Below are 18989 nucleotides of genomic sequence, written 5' to 3' on the forward strand. Positions count from 1 at the left end.
AGTAGTCGTGATTAAAAACAAACAAAAGCAAGGTAACCAAAGAGAGAAATCTAAAAGTCCGCTCAGCACATAAAGGCTGATAAATGTTGTGTTCTTCTTTTGTAGGTTGTGGTTGTTGTGACTCTTTGATGTCGTCATATGTATTATGCTTACCTTTATTTTACAGGATATTCCCATTGAGGTATAAAAGCTACATTTGTGTTTTTTTAGTGAAATCTCTTTTCATCTCGCGCCATCGTCCGATCCAAATGTCAGTACGTCCACTGCTTTGGCTTATGACCACACAGCTGCACAACTAATGACATTCCCATCAGCCTCAGCCGTTTAGTGCTAATGTTAGCACGCTTTACATCATGTCTGCTAAATACAAGCATGTTAGCATTGCTGATGCTTTGACTCTTGTTAAACTGCAATGTCTAACTTCAAAGTGACTAAATGAAATGTGTTTGTCGCTCTTTTAATGGACAGCAGCAACTAGTCTGTTAGCTTCAAGACTTGGGGATGAATCTTCTCTTTTCTAGTTTCTGTCTCACTATAGTCGCCCCCGTTTCTCCCCTTTTATCTCCCCTCCTTCACAAACACACCCATCACGTAGCCATGCAATGTTTGTCACACGGCAGCTCAGTCTGCAACGTCGTGTTGGTGTCAGTGGGTTAAGAGTCGCATCACATCCCGAATGCTTGCAGAGAAATAATAAATGAAACACTGCGAGGTGTGAATTGCCAATTAACATCTCTTTACATATGTCGGCTATAATTGTCGCGTAACATTTGACAAAACATCATCAATCGGCTCCTCTGCCACCTCGTGGGAACGTCAGCTGTGACAGCTGCTCACAGATTGGATTAAGAGGCTTTACGGGAGACATGAGTGAGTAATAATGAGTCACAGCTAAAAGCCTCACCTGGAGAAAAGCTGCTTTAGGAAAGGAAGAAATTAGAGAACTAGGCGCAAGCAAAGAAAAATGACATGTTGACGAATGCAAAGTGAAATGACTTTGAATTCAAACAGCCCCCAATACTTGTATTAAACTTGTAAAGTCGCAGTAAATATTATAAATGAAAGGGTTAAAGTTGTGAACCGTCAGTGTGCAATGGAGATGTTTATCCGCTGATCACAAAATCCATTTCTGAGATAAGCTCCCACTTAATCACAGTAATGGATCTGCTGTTTCCACCTGCAGAGCGGAGGATTGCTTCTGTGCCGCCAGGAAGCTGGACGCCGCCTCCACAGAGGCCAAGTTCCTGCAGGATCTGGGCTTCAGGATGCTCAACTGCGGACGGACGGACCTCGTCAAGCAGGCCGTGAACCTGCTGGGGCCCGACGGCATCAACAGCATGAGCGAACAGGTGACAGGTTACCTTCATATTGACATCACACTCCTACATGTATATACAGCATTGACATCACACACACACACACAGAAATAGTGGAGCGTTGAACACAATTCATTTCTAACAAGTATAACCTGGCAGTCCGTCCCAGTTCTCTCATACTGGGCCCAAGCTGCTCCGTATGAGTCATGCAATGTGCTTGATTCTTGTGCCGTGGTGCAACTTTCGAACAGAATTTTACAAGAAAATGTCTTTGTGTCTGCGTATAAGGGTGTTTAAAAAGAGTACAAATACAGAATGCGAGTGTGCACAGATATGGACACACTCTGAGTATTCACTGTAATACTTGTCGCATGAACAAAGACTCACGATTATTCTAAAATATCTTGCAGTATGAATCCAAATACAGATCTGAATACAGATATTTTTGTTAAATAAAAAGACTAGCAGTAGCTGTGCATTTATCCAAATAATGAAGAAGAAAGGAATGACTTAATGGTCCATTTGAACCTGATACTGTAACACTTTTCCTGGACTGAGTGTTTGGGTCGATTTCTTACTGCATCCGAGTGTTAATGTCATTAGGGATTTTCTACCTTCTCCAGTCAATGGACATATTGGTTATTCCTCGCTCTGCTAAGTGGAAGCTAATAGTGCAGTCTGTTTTTTTTTCTTGGTCACAAAGCTGTGCCTGGCAGGTCTCCACTCAGATACTCGATATTCAGGATTTATGTTTGTACAAAGAAAACTTCTGTTTCTAGCATAAACCTATATTTTAGAAGAAGTGCAGGTTTCCTTTCATCCACAGCTGCTGGCAGGTTGATTCATATCACATTCAGTCCGAATGGAACAGAACCTGTAATATTTTTCAGTATGAATTGAATCGACTGACACTTTTCCGCCTCACTCCTCACCTAAATAACAAGCGTGTGGTGACATACAGACTTTTTATTCACTTGCTGCTGAATGGTGCAGGGGACCAGACGAGAGTGTTACAGGGAGCAATAAAATGAAAGCTGCCATCACGGATTGAGAAGCATTTGAACTCATCACAATGATCATCAGGGTCCGCCATCTATCGCTCCTTTAGCTGTCTGTTGATTAAGTAGATCGGTGTCCAGGAAATATTTAAGAATGAATCACCACAAAGGGAGATCAGTCTTCCACATAAAGTGCTTCGGTGTGTTGTGAACGTGTCATAAAAGGCTTGTTTGTCCCGGATCAGACATGTGATTGAAGGCTGTGTTACGGAAGCTCGTCCACTTTCAAGTGGCTTTGTTTTTAGGACAGATAGTGTGATAAACGGGAGCTTTTAATATAAAGTTCTTTTGTTCTTTTCACCTCTTTTAATAATAACTCTTAGATGAGACGCTCTGTGCGTGTAGAGATATAAGATGCACTGCTGGGAGTTTCACAGCCCACCTATGCCGTCGCTCTCCGTGGAAAGACACGGCTATTTTGAGGCAGTTTATGATTATGTCTGGAAAATTAGACCCTGAGAGAAACTGCTGGAAATGTCTCTTGCTGATGAGGAGGAAAATTAGTTGTAAATCACATATGAATACTGAGTATATATATATAAGTAGCCTGATCAGTAGCCAGCAGTTCACAGGCACTTTATGGCACTTCAGAGGTTATTATGACAAGTTGGTGATTTACAGAACATTAGAAAGAACTTGGGAGACTTCATGTTTTTTCCGATAGAACTACAGAGCACAGCTTTTGGTGAGCCCCTTATGGACCTGCTAGCGGTCTCTTGAGGGCTTGGCTGATAGCACTGGAATCCATTTTTCATGGTGCAGTTAAGAAGAGAAATGAACAAAGAATCTTGGGTGTTTGTTCTGTACGATAATGAATCAACATGCTCAACTCCAACAGGCGAGTACACTTCATTAATTAGGTGGTAAATCCTTAAAAACAGAGCACTCCAATTAAGTCTTTTGCTCATGAAAATACAAAAAGCAAACATCCTTCCTCGCTGAGATAACATCATTAGAAATTTGTTTTTGAAGTCCTGTCTGAATATATAATAAAAGACATGTATATAATACAATATTTTGTTTGCGTCAAAACATCTATTTTCTATACCTGCCAGTGTTGCCAGGTGTGAGATAATTATCAACCTCCGGGTCTGTTAAGAGAAGCCAATGCTGAAGTGTCTTAAACATGCATTCTTTCTAATGTCCATCAGGGGGCGACTCCTCTGGTTGTATAGAAGTCTATGAGAAAATGACTCTACTTCTCTCTTGATTTATTACCTCAGTAAACATTGTAAACATGAGTTTATGGTCTCAATCTCTATTTCAAGTCTTCTTCAATACAGCATGATGTTCATTTAGTAAATGATGGTCCATTTAGAGTCAAACAGACCATAAAGCAGGGTATGATTTAGGGCGGGGCTACCTTGTGATTGACATGTCGCTGCCTAGAAAAATCGATAAAAATGCTTCATACTTCACACATTTCATAGTATTTGTGGATGTTAATCAGTAAGGTAGCAAGTAAATCCAAATATATGCAGTGTTAATAGTAAAAGTATGGGCATTCGTAATCACAATTTAGAGGAGCCACTCAACTGTTAAGATCCAAAGAGCTGCTGAATAAAGGCTGAATGATTGTGATTGGCCGAAAAAGACATCCAGTTCATCACCTTTCCTCTGTACTAAAGTGCATAGTAGGAACCCTGTAACCTCCTCTCTCTCCCCCCCCCCACAGGGAATGACCCCTCTCATGTACGCCTGCGTGCGCGGTGACGAGGCCATGGTTCAGATGCTGCTCGACGCCGGAGCCGACATCAACAGCGAGGTCAGTGTTCACGGGACACCGTCACTCCGTCAAAATGTCACGCTAAATCCACATTTTTGTTGTTGTTTTTTTGTCCAAAATGTTCATTTACATTTGTTGTGTGAAAACGTTGAACCCACTTTGTGTTGCTCTCCCCCCCCCCCCCCCCCCCCCCCCCTCCCCTCTGTCCTCATTGTCTCACCTGCTGTCGGCATGCTCTCTGTTCTCCTGGCAGCTTATTACATGAAGTGCACTGATGAGCAATAAAGGAGGATCATTTGCACAGTAACAATGATATAGAATAATAATCCACCGATACTCCCTCAGCGCAGACAGCTACTTCATTACATTTTACATCGTAGACTTTCAGCAGCAAGTTGCTTTAAACCGCATCTCTGTTGCACTTTGTGTAATTTGCTACCATAGACTGTACACGAAGCACGAACTTCATTGCACTTGTGTTTAACTAAGAACAGTGAAACTTTAATATTGTAAATCTCATTCTGTCTCCGCTGTGTGTCCTTTGTCTGTGTGTGTCTGTGTGTGTGTGTGTGTGTAGCTGCTTTAAACGTAGTGATCAAGAACAATATTCAAGAGTAGAGATGTGTCATGGACTCTCCTCCACCATAGTGACCCCATTGTTGGTTGTTGTGATTGCTCCATTGGTCTCGTGTCTGTGTTCAGTGCGTTGACTCTAAATGTGTAAATCATCTGAGTCCACTGTGACCTGTTTTTAATCAGTTCACCCTAATTACAAAGAAACCTATTCTCTCATGTTTTTCTATTGGAGTCTGGTCACGCAGATCCTTTTTATGTGCCACGGTTTTGAGATACTTCATCTGTACGCGAAGCCGGGAAAATACCGGAAATAAAAGAGTCCCCACTATCGCAGCGTCTCTACGAGCTGTCATAAGAAGTGGACAACTTTCTACTTTGAACTTTTCTTTCTACGTATCGTTTTATTCTCAAAGCAGCATCGGTCCCACCGTCGCTACATCGACATCAGATCTCATTCGGAGCACTACTGTTGTGTCGTACGTGATCGGGCCATATGGTGCTTTCATTTTATTCCCAAGACTAATTGTGTTTGGATCCTTTCATTTACCTTGTGATGTAGTGATGTAGAGTTGTGTAAAGCTTCATCCACATAGCTCCAATTACTTCTTGTCTCATTACTGAATAGCAGTGTACTACAGTGCAAATGTTGTTTTTACATTCTTTTATTTACCGTGACAGAGAGCAGCGGTCTCAGTGAGCCGGATGTGTATTACTGAAAAGAAAAAGCATTTTCTCAACATGCAATCCAAACTATTTAGTATGCCAGAAAGATATTTAGTATGCCCCAGTACATATTAATTTGAATGCAGAATGCCATAAAATAAGAGAATGTCCTGCATCTGGTCGCATTGTGTATATTGCATTCAACAGTACGTACTTTGTAGAATAGTGAAATGTGACATTACATTAAACGTCTGTCGTAAAAACGGTCCTCCTCCAGGCGACATTTAGCAACCGTTTCTGTAATTTACTCTGCGATGAAGCCACTTTATTAGAGATCCATCCATAGAGAACACCATCATTTCACTCTGACGCTGCTTTTGTTCATGAGTCATTACCAACCCGCCTTGACTGCGTTTGTGGCCTTTGCCAATGTCGTGTATGTCCTCTCTCTGGTTTCATTCCGCTTTGAAATGAAACGCCGTTCAAGAGTTGGAGCTATAGGCAGATAGTAGCGCAGAGCGCTGGTCAGAGAGCCGTGCCCGGGGCGGACACACGCTCTAAAGGCTGAGGATTGACATGAGAAGTCAAGCTGCTCAGGATTTTCTGTGAAACTCAAGAGGAAAATCTCCTTCTGCCTTCCTACCCTCCCTTTGCTTACACTTCTCCTCCTGCATACTGCTTCTCGCTCCCCCTCCCCGCCTCCCCGCCCCCCCCCCCCCCCCTTCATCTCCCGCCCTGAGCTGTGAATGTTAATGGCTGTATATCTCTCTCCCTGAACTTCACCTATGACTTCCCAGGTGCCAAGCACAGTAAACAAGCACCCCTCAGTTTACCCTGAAACGCGCCATGGGACGCCACTCACTTTCGCCGTGTTACACGGACACGTGCCTGTCGTGCAGGTAGTGACGTTTATGACCTGTACCCATTAACCTGTGGCCCTTGCCCCCTGACCTTTGCACCAAAATGAGGATATAATGATGATAATAATGCCATGTGTCGTTTTTATTGCTCCTCCTTAATCCTATATGTGCAGTAATTATTTGGAGAGGAGTTTGTCAAGGCGAACTCTGTTTTTAATAATATATGCTACTAAGAGATGTGTAGATGAGTTATCTATCCACAACTTAAGGATTTGTCCGACAGCAGCAGGGAGAAACCTCCGGAGGCTAACTACACAGAGCTCAGCCAGCCTGATACACAGCTTCAGGGATGCCACATTTCAGTGTTTTGTTCATTATCTAATATATAATAAATTCTGTTGCGGTAGTTATTGTATGAGCTGACACCGGCTGAAAGCCTGATGAACAGCGTCACCCTCAGGATTTATTTAAATTATTCATCTGCACTACCGCAATCAGTGGGTTTTTTGGGGGGGGGATGGGGGGGGGGGTATAGAAAAAGAATCCATTTCTCAGCTCAGGCAAGTCGTCGCCAACAACAAGAAGCTAATGAGGAAGTGTGTGAGTCGAGGACAATCTCTAACTGAGGGGGTTCAGGTTTCCAACAGTTGAGGCTTCCCCTGTTGCCAAACCTGAGTGTAACACACCGTCTCCCCCTCGCCTGTTTACTTCCCTCCCTCCCTCCCTCCCTTCCTTTTCCACCTCCCTCCGTCTCCGCCACAGTTGCTGCTGGATAACAGAGCGAACGTGGAGGGCGCCCTGCAGGATGGGGCGGAGAACTACACGGAGACCCCGCTTCAGCTGGCCTCTGCTGCAGGTAATCACACACACACAGGCAGCAAATATGTGGATTTCTCTTCACTTTTAGAGTCCAGACGTTCATATTTCACCCGTATAAGGGACATTGGTCATGACAGGCTTCATTTTAAGGTCACCAGAAAGCACTCTGCATTAATCATCTAATTAATTCATCACTTTTAATTAGTATCTGAGATTCGAGAATGCACTAAATTTTAAATGCTGCTCCTCATGATTGTGTTGTTGCCGTGTAGTTGTGCAGCCACGTATAAAAGAACCTGCAGCATGTAGTTTTATTCAGTCAATGGGCTTTAAACTGACATGGACTCATCTGTCAAAGCAGAACTGAATGTGCATTTCGTGAGGCATGCAACCAGTGGAAGCAGGCTAAATGTCTTGACCTATTTCCAGTCGTTATGCTAAGCTAAGCTAACTGGCTGCTAGTTCCAGGCACATATCTAACTTACAGACATGAGAGTGGTATCAACTGTTTGAATACATCACATATTTGCCCAATGATTGACTTATTGTTAACTGTAGAAATATCGACACTGCTTCTTTTTAATTAGTCCCAATGAACGTTATTGTAAAAAGTTCAATCAAAGTTCAATCAAGCGTAACATACAGCAGTGAATCTTAAGTTGGACGCTATTAACAACCATAATAAATAATGTACATTAAATAAAGACTACAATCCCAGAGCAAGTGTAGTTCATGAATAGCAATGAGAGAATCATTGTATGCAGGTTCAGGCTCCTGCCTGTTTTATTGTACTGTTACATTAACTTTACAAGGATGTACACGCTTGAGTAGACAACGCAAGTATCAGCTGATTTCAAACGAGCAGTGGAGTGTTTAAATTACTTTTAAACTGGTGCCTACAGTATTTCCTGTCCTTGATGCTTGGCTGAGCGCATCAGGGTTTAGTTTTGTGTTGTTTTGTTCCCAGTAGAGCAGATCTCACTGCTGTAGTCGCTTCCTTTGACTGACAGCGACCATGTGGAATTCGGTGAATGTGAAAAGGAATTTTGATGCTTTGTGTTTTGTTGTTGTGCACTTTAACATTAGTGCCGGTATTCAGATCCTTTACTTATATAAGAATCCACACTGTAGAAATACTCCATTACCTGTTTACACAACAAGTTATTATTAACAACACTGGAGAAGGGAACTAAGTTGTCAACATAGATGGTTGCAAAGCATGAAATGTAAGCTGTAGTTTAGTGCATTCACCCTCTAAACATGTGCTTCATGTGCCATCCTGGTTAGGTAACTTTGAGCTGGTGAGTTTGCTGCTGGAGAGAGGGGCCGACCCCATGATCGGGACCATGTGTCGGAACGGCATCTCCTCTGCCCCGCTGGGAGACATGAACTCATTCAGCCTGGCAGCAGCACACGGCCACAGGTAATACAGGCAAGCACACACACACACACACACACACAGGGACACACACACACAGGTGCCAGTCGGCAGAGATATATCCATTACCACAGTATTGATCCATTTACACACTGGGCCCTGGTCTACCTGCCTCTCACGGAATCCTGCAGCATATGAGGGGCCGGTATCTCCCTCTCAGACAGCAGGCGACGATAAGCTGCTGCAGTCTATTCAGCGGCACTCATGACACAGCTGAGTAAGATAAAGCCCCGTTAACAGTCAGAGCAGAGGGAGCTGTCAGGAAGTGGAGTGGTAAGCCAACAACACAATGCCGCATCATTAAGACAATCAATTACAGAATGACGATAATGCTGCAGCGAGTCGTGAGCCGGTCCAAACTGCATTCGGATTGTGTTGTGAGATGATGGGGAGGAAAAGTTCTCACGTAAAGTTTGTATATAAGGCAAGAAGAAAAGGAAGAAGTGGAAATGAGACACTATTTACAAATGTTTTGATATAATTAAAGAAAAACTTTCTGTGACTTTTTTTGGCAAAATAAAGGTCTTTGTAACATCTGTGTATTTTTGGTGTGGGGCTTGTTCATGGTTTGAGACCCCAGCTTGTGTTTTTAAGGGTATTTAACATTCTGAACATCAATATAGCAGCAAGCAACTATTATCTATGTGTCTGGTAAACACCGTTAGCTCTGTCAGCTCTTTCGCAGTAGTTTGCACTGTTAGCGCTGTTAGCACCGCTCGCTACGTGTTGAAAGTCATTAAGAGGAAATCAAAATGCTCCCAATCTTGGATCTTGCACCTTTTAAGAAGTGCTATTTTAGACAATGCTGCGATAAGATAAGATAATCCTTTATTAGTCACTGATGATCTTGGAGCTGAATGGGGAGAAAGCAGCCAGTCTCCCAAATCAAAAGAGAGTCGTGGCTTTTGTAGGAGATCAAACAACATTCTACCAACAGCTTCAAAGTGACGGCCGTGAACCTCCCACCAACTTGTCATCCGTGATCAAGCAATCTCCCAAACAGGATATGATGTCGCGTAGGACTTGGCCTCTTAACGAGCCCCTCCTCACTAAAGCAGACGGTGGCGGTGATGCATCATCAGGCTGTCATCTCACGTTACATTCTGCATCATTCTGTTGCTGAAATGTCGCCGTATGAATCTGTGTTTTTCACTGTCTGCTAAAGGTAATCAGTTTCAGCTTCATGTATTCTGACTCTACGGAGCGATTGTGCTCGATTAAGTCCATGAGGGTATTTTGAGTGTCATCAGAGCTCGAGAGCTGGATGGGCTTAATGTGGAGTTAACACAGGACGTGTGTGCTTAAATTAGAAGCGTTTTCCAGTCTGTGACCTCGGGCCATGCTCGGTGTTTTTGCAGTTTTCTCATCCTCTCCCCGCAGCCTGCCCTGACCATAAAACAATCTGTCACTGTGTCTTATCAACACTCTGCTTTCCTTTAATCTCTGTTTGGGTTTTATTTCCTACCTCTTCCACTCCAGGAACGTGTTTCGGAAGCTCATGTCCCAGTCGGAGCAGGAAAAGGGGGACGTGCTGTCCCTGGAGGAGATCCTGGCCGAGAGCACGGATCCCGGGGAGAAGAGTTTGGCGCCGCAGGCCAACGGCGGAGGGACGCTGCGAACAGGAAAGGCCAAACTGAGGGCCCTGAGAGAGGCCATGTACCATAGTGCAGAGCACGGCCATGTGGACATCACCATAGACATCCGCAGCTTAGGTCAGATTTACTAATACATGCTTCACTGGCACACATGCATCGCTCTCTGGTGCTTCCAGCTGTCCTGGAGATGTGCTCATGCTGTGTGCCTGTCCTGTCCTGTGCTGTCCTGTACACACTCTCAGCAATCACCGCCACTCATCCAACCATAAAACGGTCGCAGGAAGTAGGACTTTGTTTTATATCCCATAATATGTCGGGTGCAGTGGTCACTCTGTACACGATCATCAGCTTTCACCTCAACATTGTGCAGTTTTATTTGGCCGAATGTAGCGTTTGATCAGGATTCTATTCGGATTAATTGACTGACAAAACAATCTCACCACAAGCGCCATTTAGTAGTTTGGTCGGATCACATAATCCTCAGCCGAAGGAGTTTACTTAGTTCTAGTTGTTGTAGTTAAGACTAAACCGAGACCAAGACCAGAGTGTATCTAGACCATGACAAGACCAAGACTTTTAGGGATGGAGACCAAGACCAGACTGCATGACACACTTCTTTTTTCTATTTTCATGTTGATCAGCCAAATACAACAAACAAACAACTCCTCTTCCTGCTCGTGTGTGTAGAACGTGTGAATATCTGAATGTCTGTAAATGAATATATAAGTGTCTGTGTCTGTGATCAAAGCTCGACTGTGTCTCCCTGCTTTCCGGTCTCCGTGCTAACCGTCTTCTGGCTGTAGCTTCTAACTGGTATTTGTGATGAGATTGTTTTGTGAACTCTGGTTTCCAAGGTCAAGAATGAACTTTCAATCAAAAGAAAATTGAGAAAAAATGCCCATCACAAGCTCCCAGAGCCCACGGTGACATCTTTAAATAGCTTGTGTTGTCCGACCAAGAACCCAAAACTCAAAAATAACAAATGGATGCTATTGTGAAACATAAAAAAGCAGCAAATACTCACATTTGAAAAGCTGGAATCAGCAACTTTTGCTTGATAAAAGATTGATCTCTCACAGAAATGTATTAACTTTCTACTCCATTAATCAAGTAATCATTTCAGCAGAGCTGCTGATACACAAAGCCTCCACTGTCATGTCATTATTTATGTTAATCTCACACACACGTCATCCGCCGCTCATCATATTGCTGCAGAACATTACAGACATTTTTTTTTGTATTCAAGTGCTGTCTTTATATTCCCGCCGGAGCCTCCGACTTTCACCCCGCAATCAATCGCCCTTCAACTCGACACAAACGCCACAAAGTGATGGAAACATGGTCGGTTCTGTCCCCCCCCCCCCCCCCTTGAATCCGCTCCGACTCAGCTTTGTGTGTATTCACTGTCGGTGTGGTGTTGTTCCCAGGCGTTCCCTGGACGCTGCACACCTGGCTCGAGTCCCTGCGTACCTGCTTCATGCAGCACCGCCGGCCGCTGATCCAGGGCCTGCTCAAAGACTTCAGCTGCATCCAGGAGGAGGAGTACACGGAGGAGCTCATCACGCACGGCCTGCCGCTCATGTTCCAGATCCTCCGAACCAGCAAGGTCACCGGGGCTTTCTTTTCATGCGCATGTAAACAAAGTGCTTGTTAGAGAAACATCAGACAAAGTAAAAGCCTGTTTTGCTGGGAATACAAACTCATCTGCTCGGGTCACATTAACGCTCATATTTGCATATATTTAGTTGCACTCCACACTATATTACCATACATTTGCATACGATTTTAGCTCAGAAAACTCTATAATCTGTATGAAGTTTCTGTCCTCACTTGTGTTGGTGTCTGTTTGCAGAACGAGGTGATAAGCCAGCAGCTGTCAGTCATTTTCACCCAGTGCTACGGGCCCTTCCCCATCCCTAAGCTGACGGAGATCAAGAAGAAGCAGACCTCGCGCTTAGGTAAGAGAGCGAGTTAAAAATAGGGAGCGTGGCTCGACGGTTTCTTCTACTTTCTGCATTAAATGAAGCTCAGTGACGAGGGACTGACAGCAGGGTTTGAGCTAAAGTGGCAAGACGAGAGACTTGAGACTCTTGTTTTGGGGGGAAATGTGTCTCCAACTGTGTTGAGGTCAGAGATCACTTGTTAATCAGATTTCTAGTTTAGGACGTCTCTGTAGGGGGAGACTTTGTTTATATGAGCTTATTATAGTTTGTTATGGCAAAAAGGCAAATATACACTGATCAAAATGTCACAGATTATTGCTTTATTACATAACAGATCACAGAGTTATTACCTCTGTTTAGTTTCAAGGTCTTAACATTTGCACAAGGGAAGCAGTCGTTGGATCTCAGACTTCCTCCAACATTTATTTTGAAAGATGAGAATCTAAGATATAAATTACTGAACAAATAAAATAAATATAAAACAAAGTCATACAAAATAGACAGTAACTGAATAAACTGAATTTAAACAGAAATCTAGTAAATGTATATGATGAGAAGTAATAAATATATATATTTACAATCAGGTGTAACCAGTTTGTAAAACAGTAAGTAAAGAAGTATAGAAAGCTAAAGTGACAATAAGTGACGAGCTCAGGAGCTAAAATGCAACAATTTATTTTTGGGTTTTGAGAAATAATACAAAGTGCATTTCAACCTTTAGTTGCTTTTGTCATAAGCTGTTTTCTCAGAGTGTCTGGAGGTCAAGACGAGTCTTTAAAAGCATTCAGTTCAGTTTCCTAAAAAGGCCTTTGACCGTGTTTAAATGTTATTTACAATACAATATTTCGTGGCAGCGATGCTAGTTATGAAATGTTTTTGGGAGACGTTATACTTTCATAAAGTGGCCTTGAACATTCATCATGATGTGTTTTGGAAGCATGTCTGTAATGATGTGATTCATCAGTCTGATCTGGTATTTCAAGCTCCTTTAAAGTTAGGAAGGTCACAGACATTTCCACATTCTCATTTCTCTCACGTTCCACATAATTAGAGCAGGAGGAGGCACCGAAACATGTAACGACTGTGCTGCAGCACCACCAAGTGTTTGAGTAACAAAATGTTTACTGGTTTCTTACTTTCTGTACGGAGACAATGAACGCTTTAAAAAAAGCTAATTGATTGATAAGGATCTTCAGGGACACACTTAAAGAAACAGTCTATAAATCCAACTGCCGGCCTTTTAGAATGAAATGAGACTTGTTGTATTTTGATAATGCTGCGCTGAGAGCTGAGTGTAGGAGACTACGGTAATGAGGCTGTTTCTATTGTCTTCTTCAGACCCCCACTTCCTCAACAACAAGGACATGTCTGACGTTACTTTCCTGGTGGAGGTGAAACCGTTTTATGCACACAAAGTGTTGCTGTTTACAGCTTCACCCAGGTAAAGGAGCTATGTTGCTGTTTGATTGATGTATTTTCTTTGTGCCTGACAACAGCTATAATAAATGCCATGATTTCCGTTGTTTCATCCAGGTTCAAGTCACTTCTCCAGAACCGGCCAGCAGCGGAGAACACCTGTATTGAGATAAGCCATGTCAAGTACAATATATTCCATGTAAGAATTACATTTTCATCCAAAACCCACTGTCATTGTGTTGCACCGTCATCTGTTGCATGTCTGACCAGGACGGACAGATGTGTCCAGATGAATAAAACAATGGAATCGACGCTGTTCTGTGTTTCAGCTGGTCATGCAGTATCTGTACTGCGGAGGCACCGAGGCTTTGCACATACGCAACACTGAAGTCATGGAGGTAAGAGAGACTTAACCAAAGCCTGCTGAGCGACAGCGACAGTATGAGCATTTCTAATCCTGAGTCCTGTGCCTCATTCTGTGCGGCTGTACTGTTCCCTGCAGCTCCTGTCTGCAGCCAAATTCTTCCAACTAGAGGCCCTTCAGAGACACTGTGAGATCATCTGCTCCAAGAACATCACCACAGAAACCTGCGTGGACCTCTACAAACACGCCAAGGTGAGACGCAAACAAAACGTTAATGTAACAATAGAAAGATTAGAACCCTGTCACGCTAATCATACGAGCTCGTAAAGTTATTTTTATGGAAAGCTGCTCTCTTCCACATGTTTATATTCACAGTGGATCAAATATCTTGAATGTGAAGGAGATGCTCGTCGTGATGAACGCAGCAATGTTGTTGTCAGTTTCAGCAACAAAGCTCTGTAGCCCCACCGTCACCACACGGCAGACAGAGACAGTTTGCAACTAGCTGGTGAACAGAAGATTACACAGAAGATTTTCAAGTTAAAAGTTTTATTTCCAGATGAAACTTGGCAAAAGCAATTACAGAAACGCAGCAGAAAAAAGCCAATAACTTGTGGCAGGAAGAAGCCTGAGAACCAGTTCCCAACCAAGTAATACAAAAATATTTACTTTGAGAAACAAATCTCAGTGCCTTTACAAAAGAAATCATGTCTCCTTATTGATAATAATGAAAATATGCCTCTTCAATTATAAAGAAATACTGAACCAAACAACAAATGAACTTTGTGTTAGCACAAGCTCTTGCATGTATAGCACTAAGGTCTGCCCTCATGCAGGTAACGTACTGGAAAGGTGTTTATTAATATTCACTCTAGCTTGGTTTCCAAATGCTCAAAATCAATCAATGACCAATCAGAGAAGTTAAGACAGCAAAAACGCCGAAAGACCATTGACCAGGAATACCTACTCTTTCTACCATCACATAAAGACTGTCTGCTGTTGTCTCTCCATCGTCTTGTCTCAATGTAGTTCCTCGGCGCGGCGGAGCTCACGGCTTTCATCGAGGGCTATATCCTGAAGAACATGGTGCTGCTGATCGAACTCGACGGCTTCAAGCAGCTGCTGTACGAACCTCCTCCCGCCGAGAGCCCCGCGTCCAGCCCCGGCATCTGCACCGACATCCTCCTCGACCTGGAGAAAACTCTGGCCACGCGCATCCACTCCATCCACCTCTCCACCTCCAAGGGCTCCGTGGTGTGACGCCGTCCTCCCGCGAAAGCCCTCCGATCTCCAGGCACAGCGTCCATGTAACACGACCCCCCCCCCCCCCGTCCACCTGTCCTGGCTCCACCGCTGAAGAGGGGCTGTCGGATGTTTTGATGTCAGGGATTCCCTTTAATTCTGCCCCAGAGGGTCAAAGTTGGCATATGTGACAAAATCAGAGAGAGAGAGAGAACTTTCCGGCTTGTTGTCCTAATGGCTCCTACTGACCACTTCACACCCCTACAGTCTAAAGAAAACTACACAGACTCAGCAGTATCACTAAGACCTAATCGTGATTATAAAACGTATTGTATTTCATATAGGACACATGCATGAAATACATTCTGTACACCTTTTTCCGCTTAAAAAGGTAGAGTAGAACTCAATAAAAGCAGCTTTCTCATCATCTCTGATGTGAGACTTTAGGTTTACAAACTTTATGGAAGTGGATGCCATCGCAGTATAAAGTTTGTCACATGCCAAAATATAATCACACTATACAACCAATAAAAAGTGACTAGTAGCAATGCCAGCAGACAGACTTTAGGTGGACTCGTCTCCGTTTCATCCTGTCACTTCTATGTTGGATACGTTTCACTGTGTTATATCTACTGTGTGTGCAGAGGCCAAACCGATCACAGGCTCTTCCACCGAGGCCGACGCTGCAGCGCTGACTGAACTAAAGACGGCCCACTCATAGTGAAATCTATGCTGACGTACGCTTGAAACATGGATGTCCAACCGGGGAAATTAACTACGATGACTCCACGAAACACTGTCGACGTTTCTTTTTTTGATTTTTTTGATTTTTTGCATGACACCTCCTCAACTGAGCTGCCGTGATATTGCTTTTTATGCAGAGCTTACTTCACGGACCACTTTCACAAAGGGGAAGTAAGGGAAAACGCTGCTTATTAACTTTCTATCCACCGCAAAAACTTGACCGAGCGGGATCTGGAGATGGATTCCGATTCTCTTTAAAGACGTTTAAAGCAAAGTGTAAATACGTCCCTAAAGTCATCGTGCTGGTCGTTCTTGTTTCTTTTTTGGTAAACTGATGTACAGTATTCTCCTACACTCGCTTGGCTGATGGCACCAGTCTCATTGAACGTGCTCCAAACAGTTTGTTCCCGCCGTTTGTGTCTGTTTATGCAAAAAAGTTGCATGTTTAATCTGTTCGTTTGAACCCTCCGTTTGGCTTTAGGTGTGCTTTGTGTGTAGGTCGTCAGGGCTGAGCAGGGTGTTGATTGTTCCAGTCCACGCGCAATCAGAGGATGTTCCCTTCAATCATTTAGCTATTTCTGATACATTCCAAATGATCAGGGTAGATAACGAGAAGCATTTTAAAGGCCTGACCTCGGCTGAATTTATCAATAACATCAATTCTGCGGAAGAAAGGTTGAATTCTCACACGCTGCCAGTTTATTAGAGACGCAACGATGTTATGTGACTCACAAAGTTCCAAACTGTTTCTATGCACATTTTCAATTTGAGCATAAAAACTGTCTAAATATCGGAAAAGGGTTTTTATAGTTGCCTGAGGTGCAAAAGTTGGTTGATAACAATCGATTAAAGCAACAAGAAAAATGTCTCCGTGAATAAAACATGACGCACATGAAGTTTGTGACTTAAATGAAGAAAGAGACAAAAAATGGCGACAGAATGGCGGCCATGTTTATATCATAACTTTCACACATTGGTTTGACTGGCACTTCAAACTCCAAATTACATAATCTTGTTGTCGTCTGTGATGGTCAAATGGCACCCGACTGTAAAATTAGAACTAACTCACATAACTGTAGCTGGTGGGCATTTTGGATGAATTCAGCGTTTTGTTCTCTTCGTGTGCTCTTCATACTTTGCACCTTCATCGGTCACCAAGTTCACAATGTGCAACAACACATCTTTATACTAAAGCCAGAAGAAGGGCGACCAAATCTCAAACACCTGTGACAATTATCACACTAATAATTGATTAAACAACAAATATAACGATATATGTCTAAATACATATATTCCTCCTGTTTTAATAGCTATTGTTTGTCACATTCTGGTGTTTGTATCAATGATTAACGTGGGAATGGTTCCAGGCGTTGTGAGACTTGGGTTTCATTGGTTCTTTCAGCCTGCAGCTTCAGTATAAACGTGTTGTTTCACATCCGTGACCAAAAGGCTGCGTCTCTAATAAACTGATTCTGAGATTCAAACCTTTAGCTCCACATGATTGCATCATCGTCGACACCTGTCTCCCCCGGGTGTGCGGTCGATGATACCTGTGAAATCTAAAAGGACCAAATGTTAATCCGTCACTCAGCAGCAGCCTCTGTGTGTCAGCCTGCTGTTTGACTCCGGCCGTCTCAATACAGGAGGAAATCCTCGAGCCTACCGTTCATTTTATGAATGTAACAATGCAACAAAAGTTTAATATTTACATCATGTGCAATATCTGCAGTCCAGCAACAAACCAAAAACTAAAATGCTTCCCTCTGTTTCCAATGTCTCTGAAGCGTCCTCGTACTTTGTGATGTTTCTATGAACCCGACTGTCCCTTCAGATCAGAGAGAGTTCTTAAAGATATTGTAGCACACTCTAAATTACTTCAACATTTTGTTTTGGGCCATAAAACAACATTTTAACAGAAACATAAGAGTTTTAAGTTCTGTAAATAGTTACAGAAAAATAAATATAGATATTATCCTGCGACTTTATTTTCTTACCTACATGCATATATATTTTATTTTACATTCCACAGCTCTTTTATTTTACTAAAGTGAAAAAAGATTATATAAAAAAAATATGCTTTAAAGTTTTGAAATCAAGCAATATTTCCATGAGACTGTATTACTCTGAGTATGAATAACCGAATGTGGAGCTACAGTATGAATGTGAATTGAAAGACACACAACAACAAATGAGTGACTGAGAAAAAGCATGAATTTACTCATTTTAGTTTCTATTTTTGTGACATCCCATGTATTTTATTTTAAATGTGTTTCACTCATTTTAAAAGAATATGTCTAACTTATAGGCTGCCAGTCTGATGGCTTTAACAAAGCTGATCATTTATTTAGATTAACTCTGGTTGAAAAAATTCATATTGAGCTTTTTATTGAATCATCATACGCGCCCACATTTCTAATGAAACGTGCTATTTGAGGGTGAAATGTAACTTAAAGATGCAAACCGCTTTGTCTCCTCAGAGGTGAAAAGGTTCATAATGATGTCAAGCACTTTCTGTGCTCACACACACACACACACACACACATTATTTCAACAGAGAGCTTAAGTCTTATTGTGATCAAACAGCAGCTGAACATGACTTTAGAATAAGAGAAAAACCAAAAGACTTTTTCTCTGTATTCTTTTTATTAATCTTAATATTATGTAATTAGCAGAAGACGAGCTTCTGATTCTAAAGTAAAAGTCGGTCCGCATGGCTCTTCTTGTTTAATGTTGTTGAGAATGTGCTTTGTACACCAGCTTTGTCGAACAACTCTCCCCTTAATTTGTCTGAGCATTTATTTGCCTGCGTGTTTGTTCCCGGTAATAAACGACATTTCTCCGAGACGCAGTGGAAACATGCATGGGATATTCACTAGATTTCAAATCCACGGGAGGGGGGGTGGGGGGGACTTTTGCTATTATTTTTCCTTTGATGAGAACATGTATATTGTACAAAATATATATATATACGAAATATAAATTATACATGGTGTGAGAAGCAGGGATGTGGTGGAGTATAACAACACAGAGGAATGTTACACTCGTGCTGCAGTTTCTGTTGACATGCTTTTGTGGACAGCTAATAAAAGACCAGAGTTTAAAAAGCGTGTGAAGGTCTGTGTTTTTTGTTTTGTTGCTATTTTGTTATAAAACTTCCATGGAAGCAAACCGTTTGGGATAACTTTATTCTTCTACAAGGACACTGCAGCATCCTCTGGATGAAAATGTG

The 18989-nt window shown here is 42.5% G+C and overlaps 1 protein-coding gene across 1 annotated transcript in view; it reads left to right on the forward strand.

Annotated features, from left to right (window-relative positions):
• LOC306713815 (ankyrin repeat and BTB/POZ domain-containing protein 3-A) overlaps positions 1-18645 on the forward strand; it is a 132708-nt gene extending 114063 nt beyond the window's left edge. Inside the window, exons 5-17 of the mRNA XM_079183653.1 lie at positions 1184-1349; positions 4050-4139; positions 6137-6238; positions 6962-7055; positions 8306-8441; positions 9936-10168; positions 11479-11657; positions 11904-12009; positions 13333-13435; positions 13528-13609; positions 13740-13808; positions 13913-14026; positions 14804-18645. Coding sequence (XP_079039779.1) covers positions 1184-1349; positions 4050-4139; positions 6137-6238; positions 6962-7055; positions 8306-8441; positions 9936-10168; positions 11479-11657; positions 11904-12009; positions 13333-13435; positions 13528-13609; positions 13740-13808; positions 13913-14026; positions 14804-15034 — 1705 coding nt within the window. The 3' untranslated portion in view covers positions 15035-18645. The remainder of the gene's footprint in view (positions 1-1183; positions 1350-4049; positions 4140-6136; positions 6239-6961; positions 7056-8305; positions 8442-9935; positions 10169-11478; positions 11658-11903; positions 12010-13332; positions 13436-13527; positions 13610-13739; positions 13809-13912; positions 14027-14803) is intronic.
• The last annotated feature ends 344 nt before the right edge of the window (positions 18646-18989 follow it).

The sequence above is a fragment of the Pholis gunnellus genome, assembly GCF_910591455.1.
Source record: "Pholis gunnellus genome assembly, chromosome: 22".
NCBI lineage: Eukaryota > Metazoa > Chordata > Actinopteri > Perciformes > Pholidae > Pholis > Pholis gunnellus.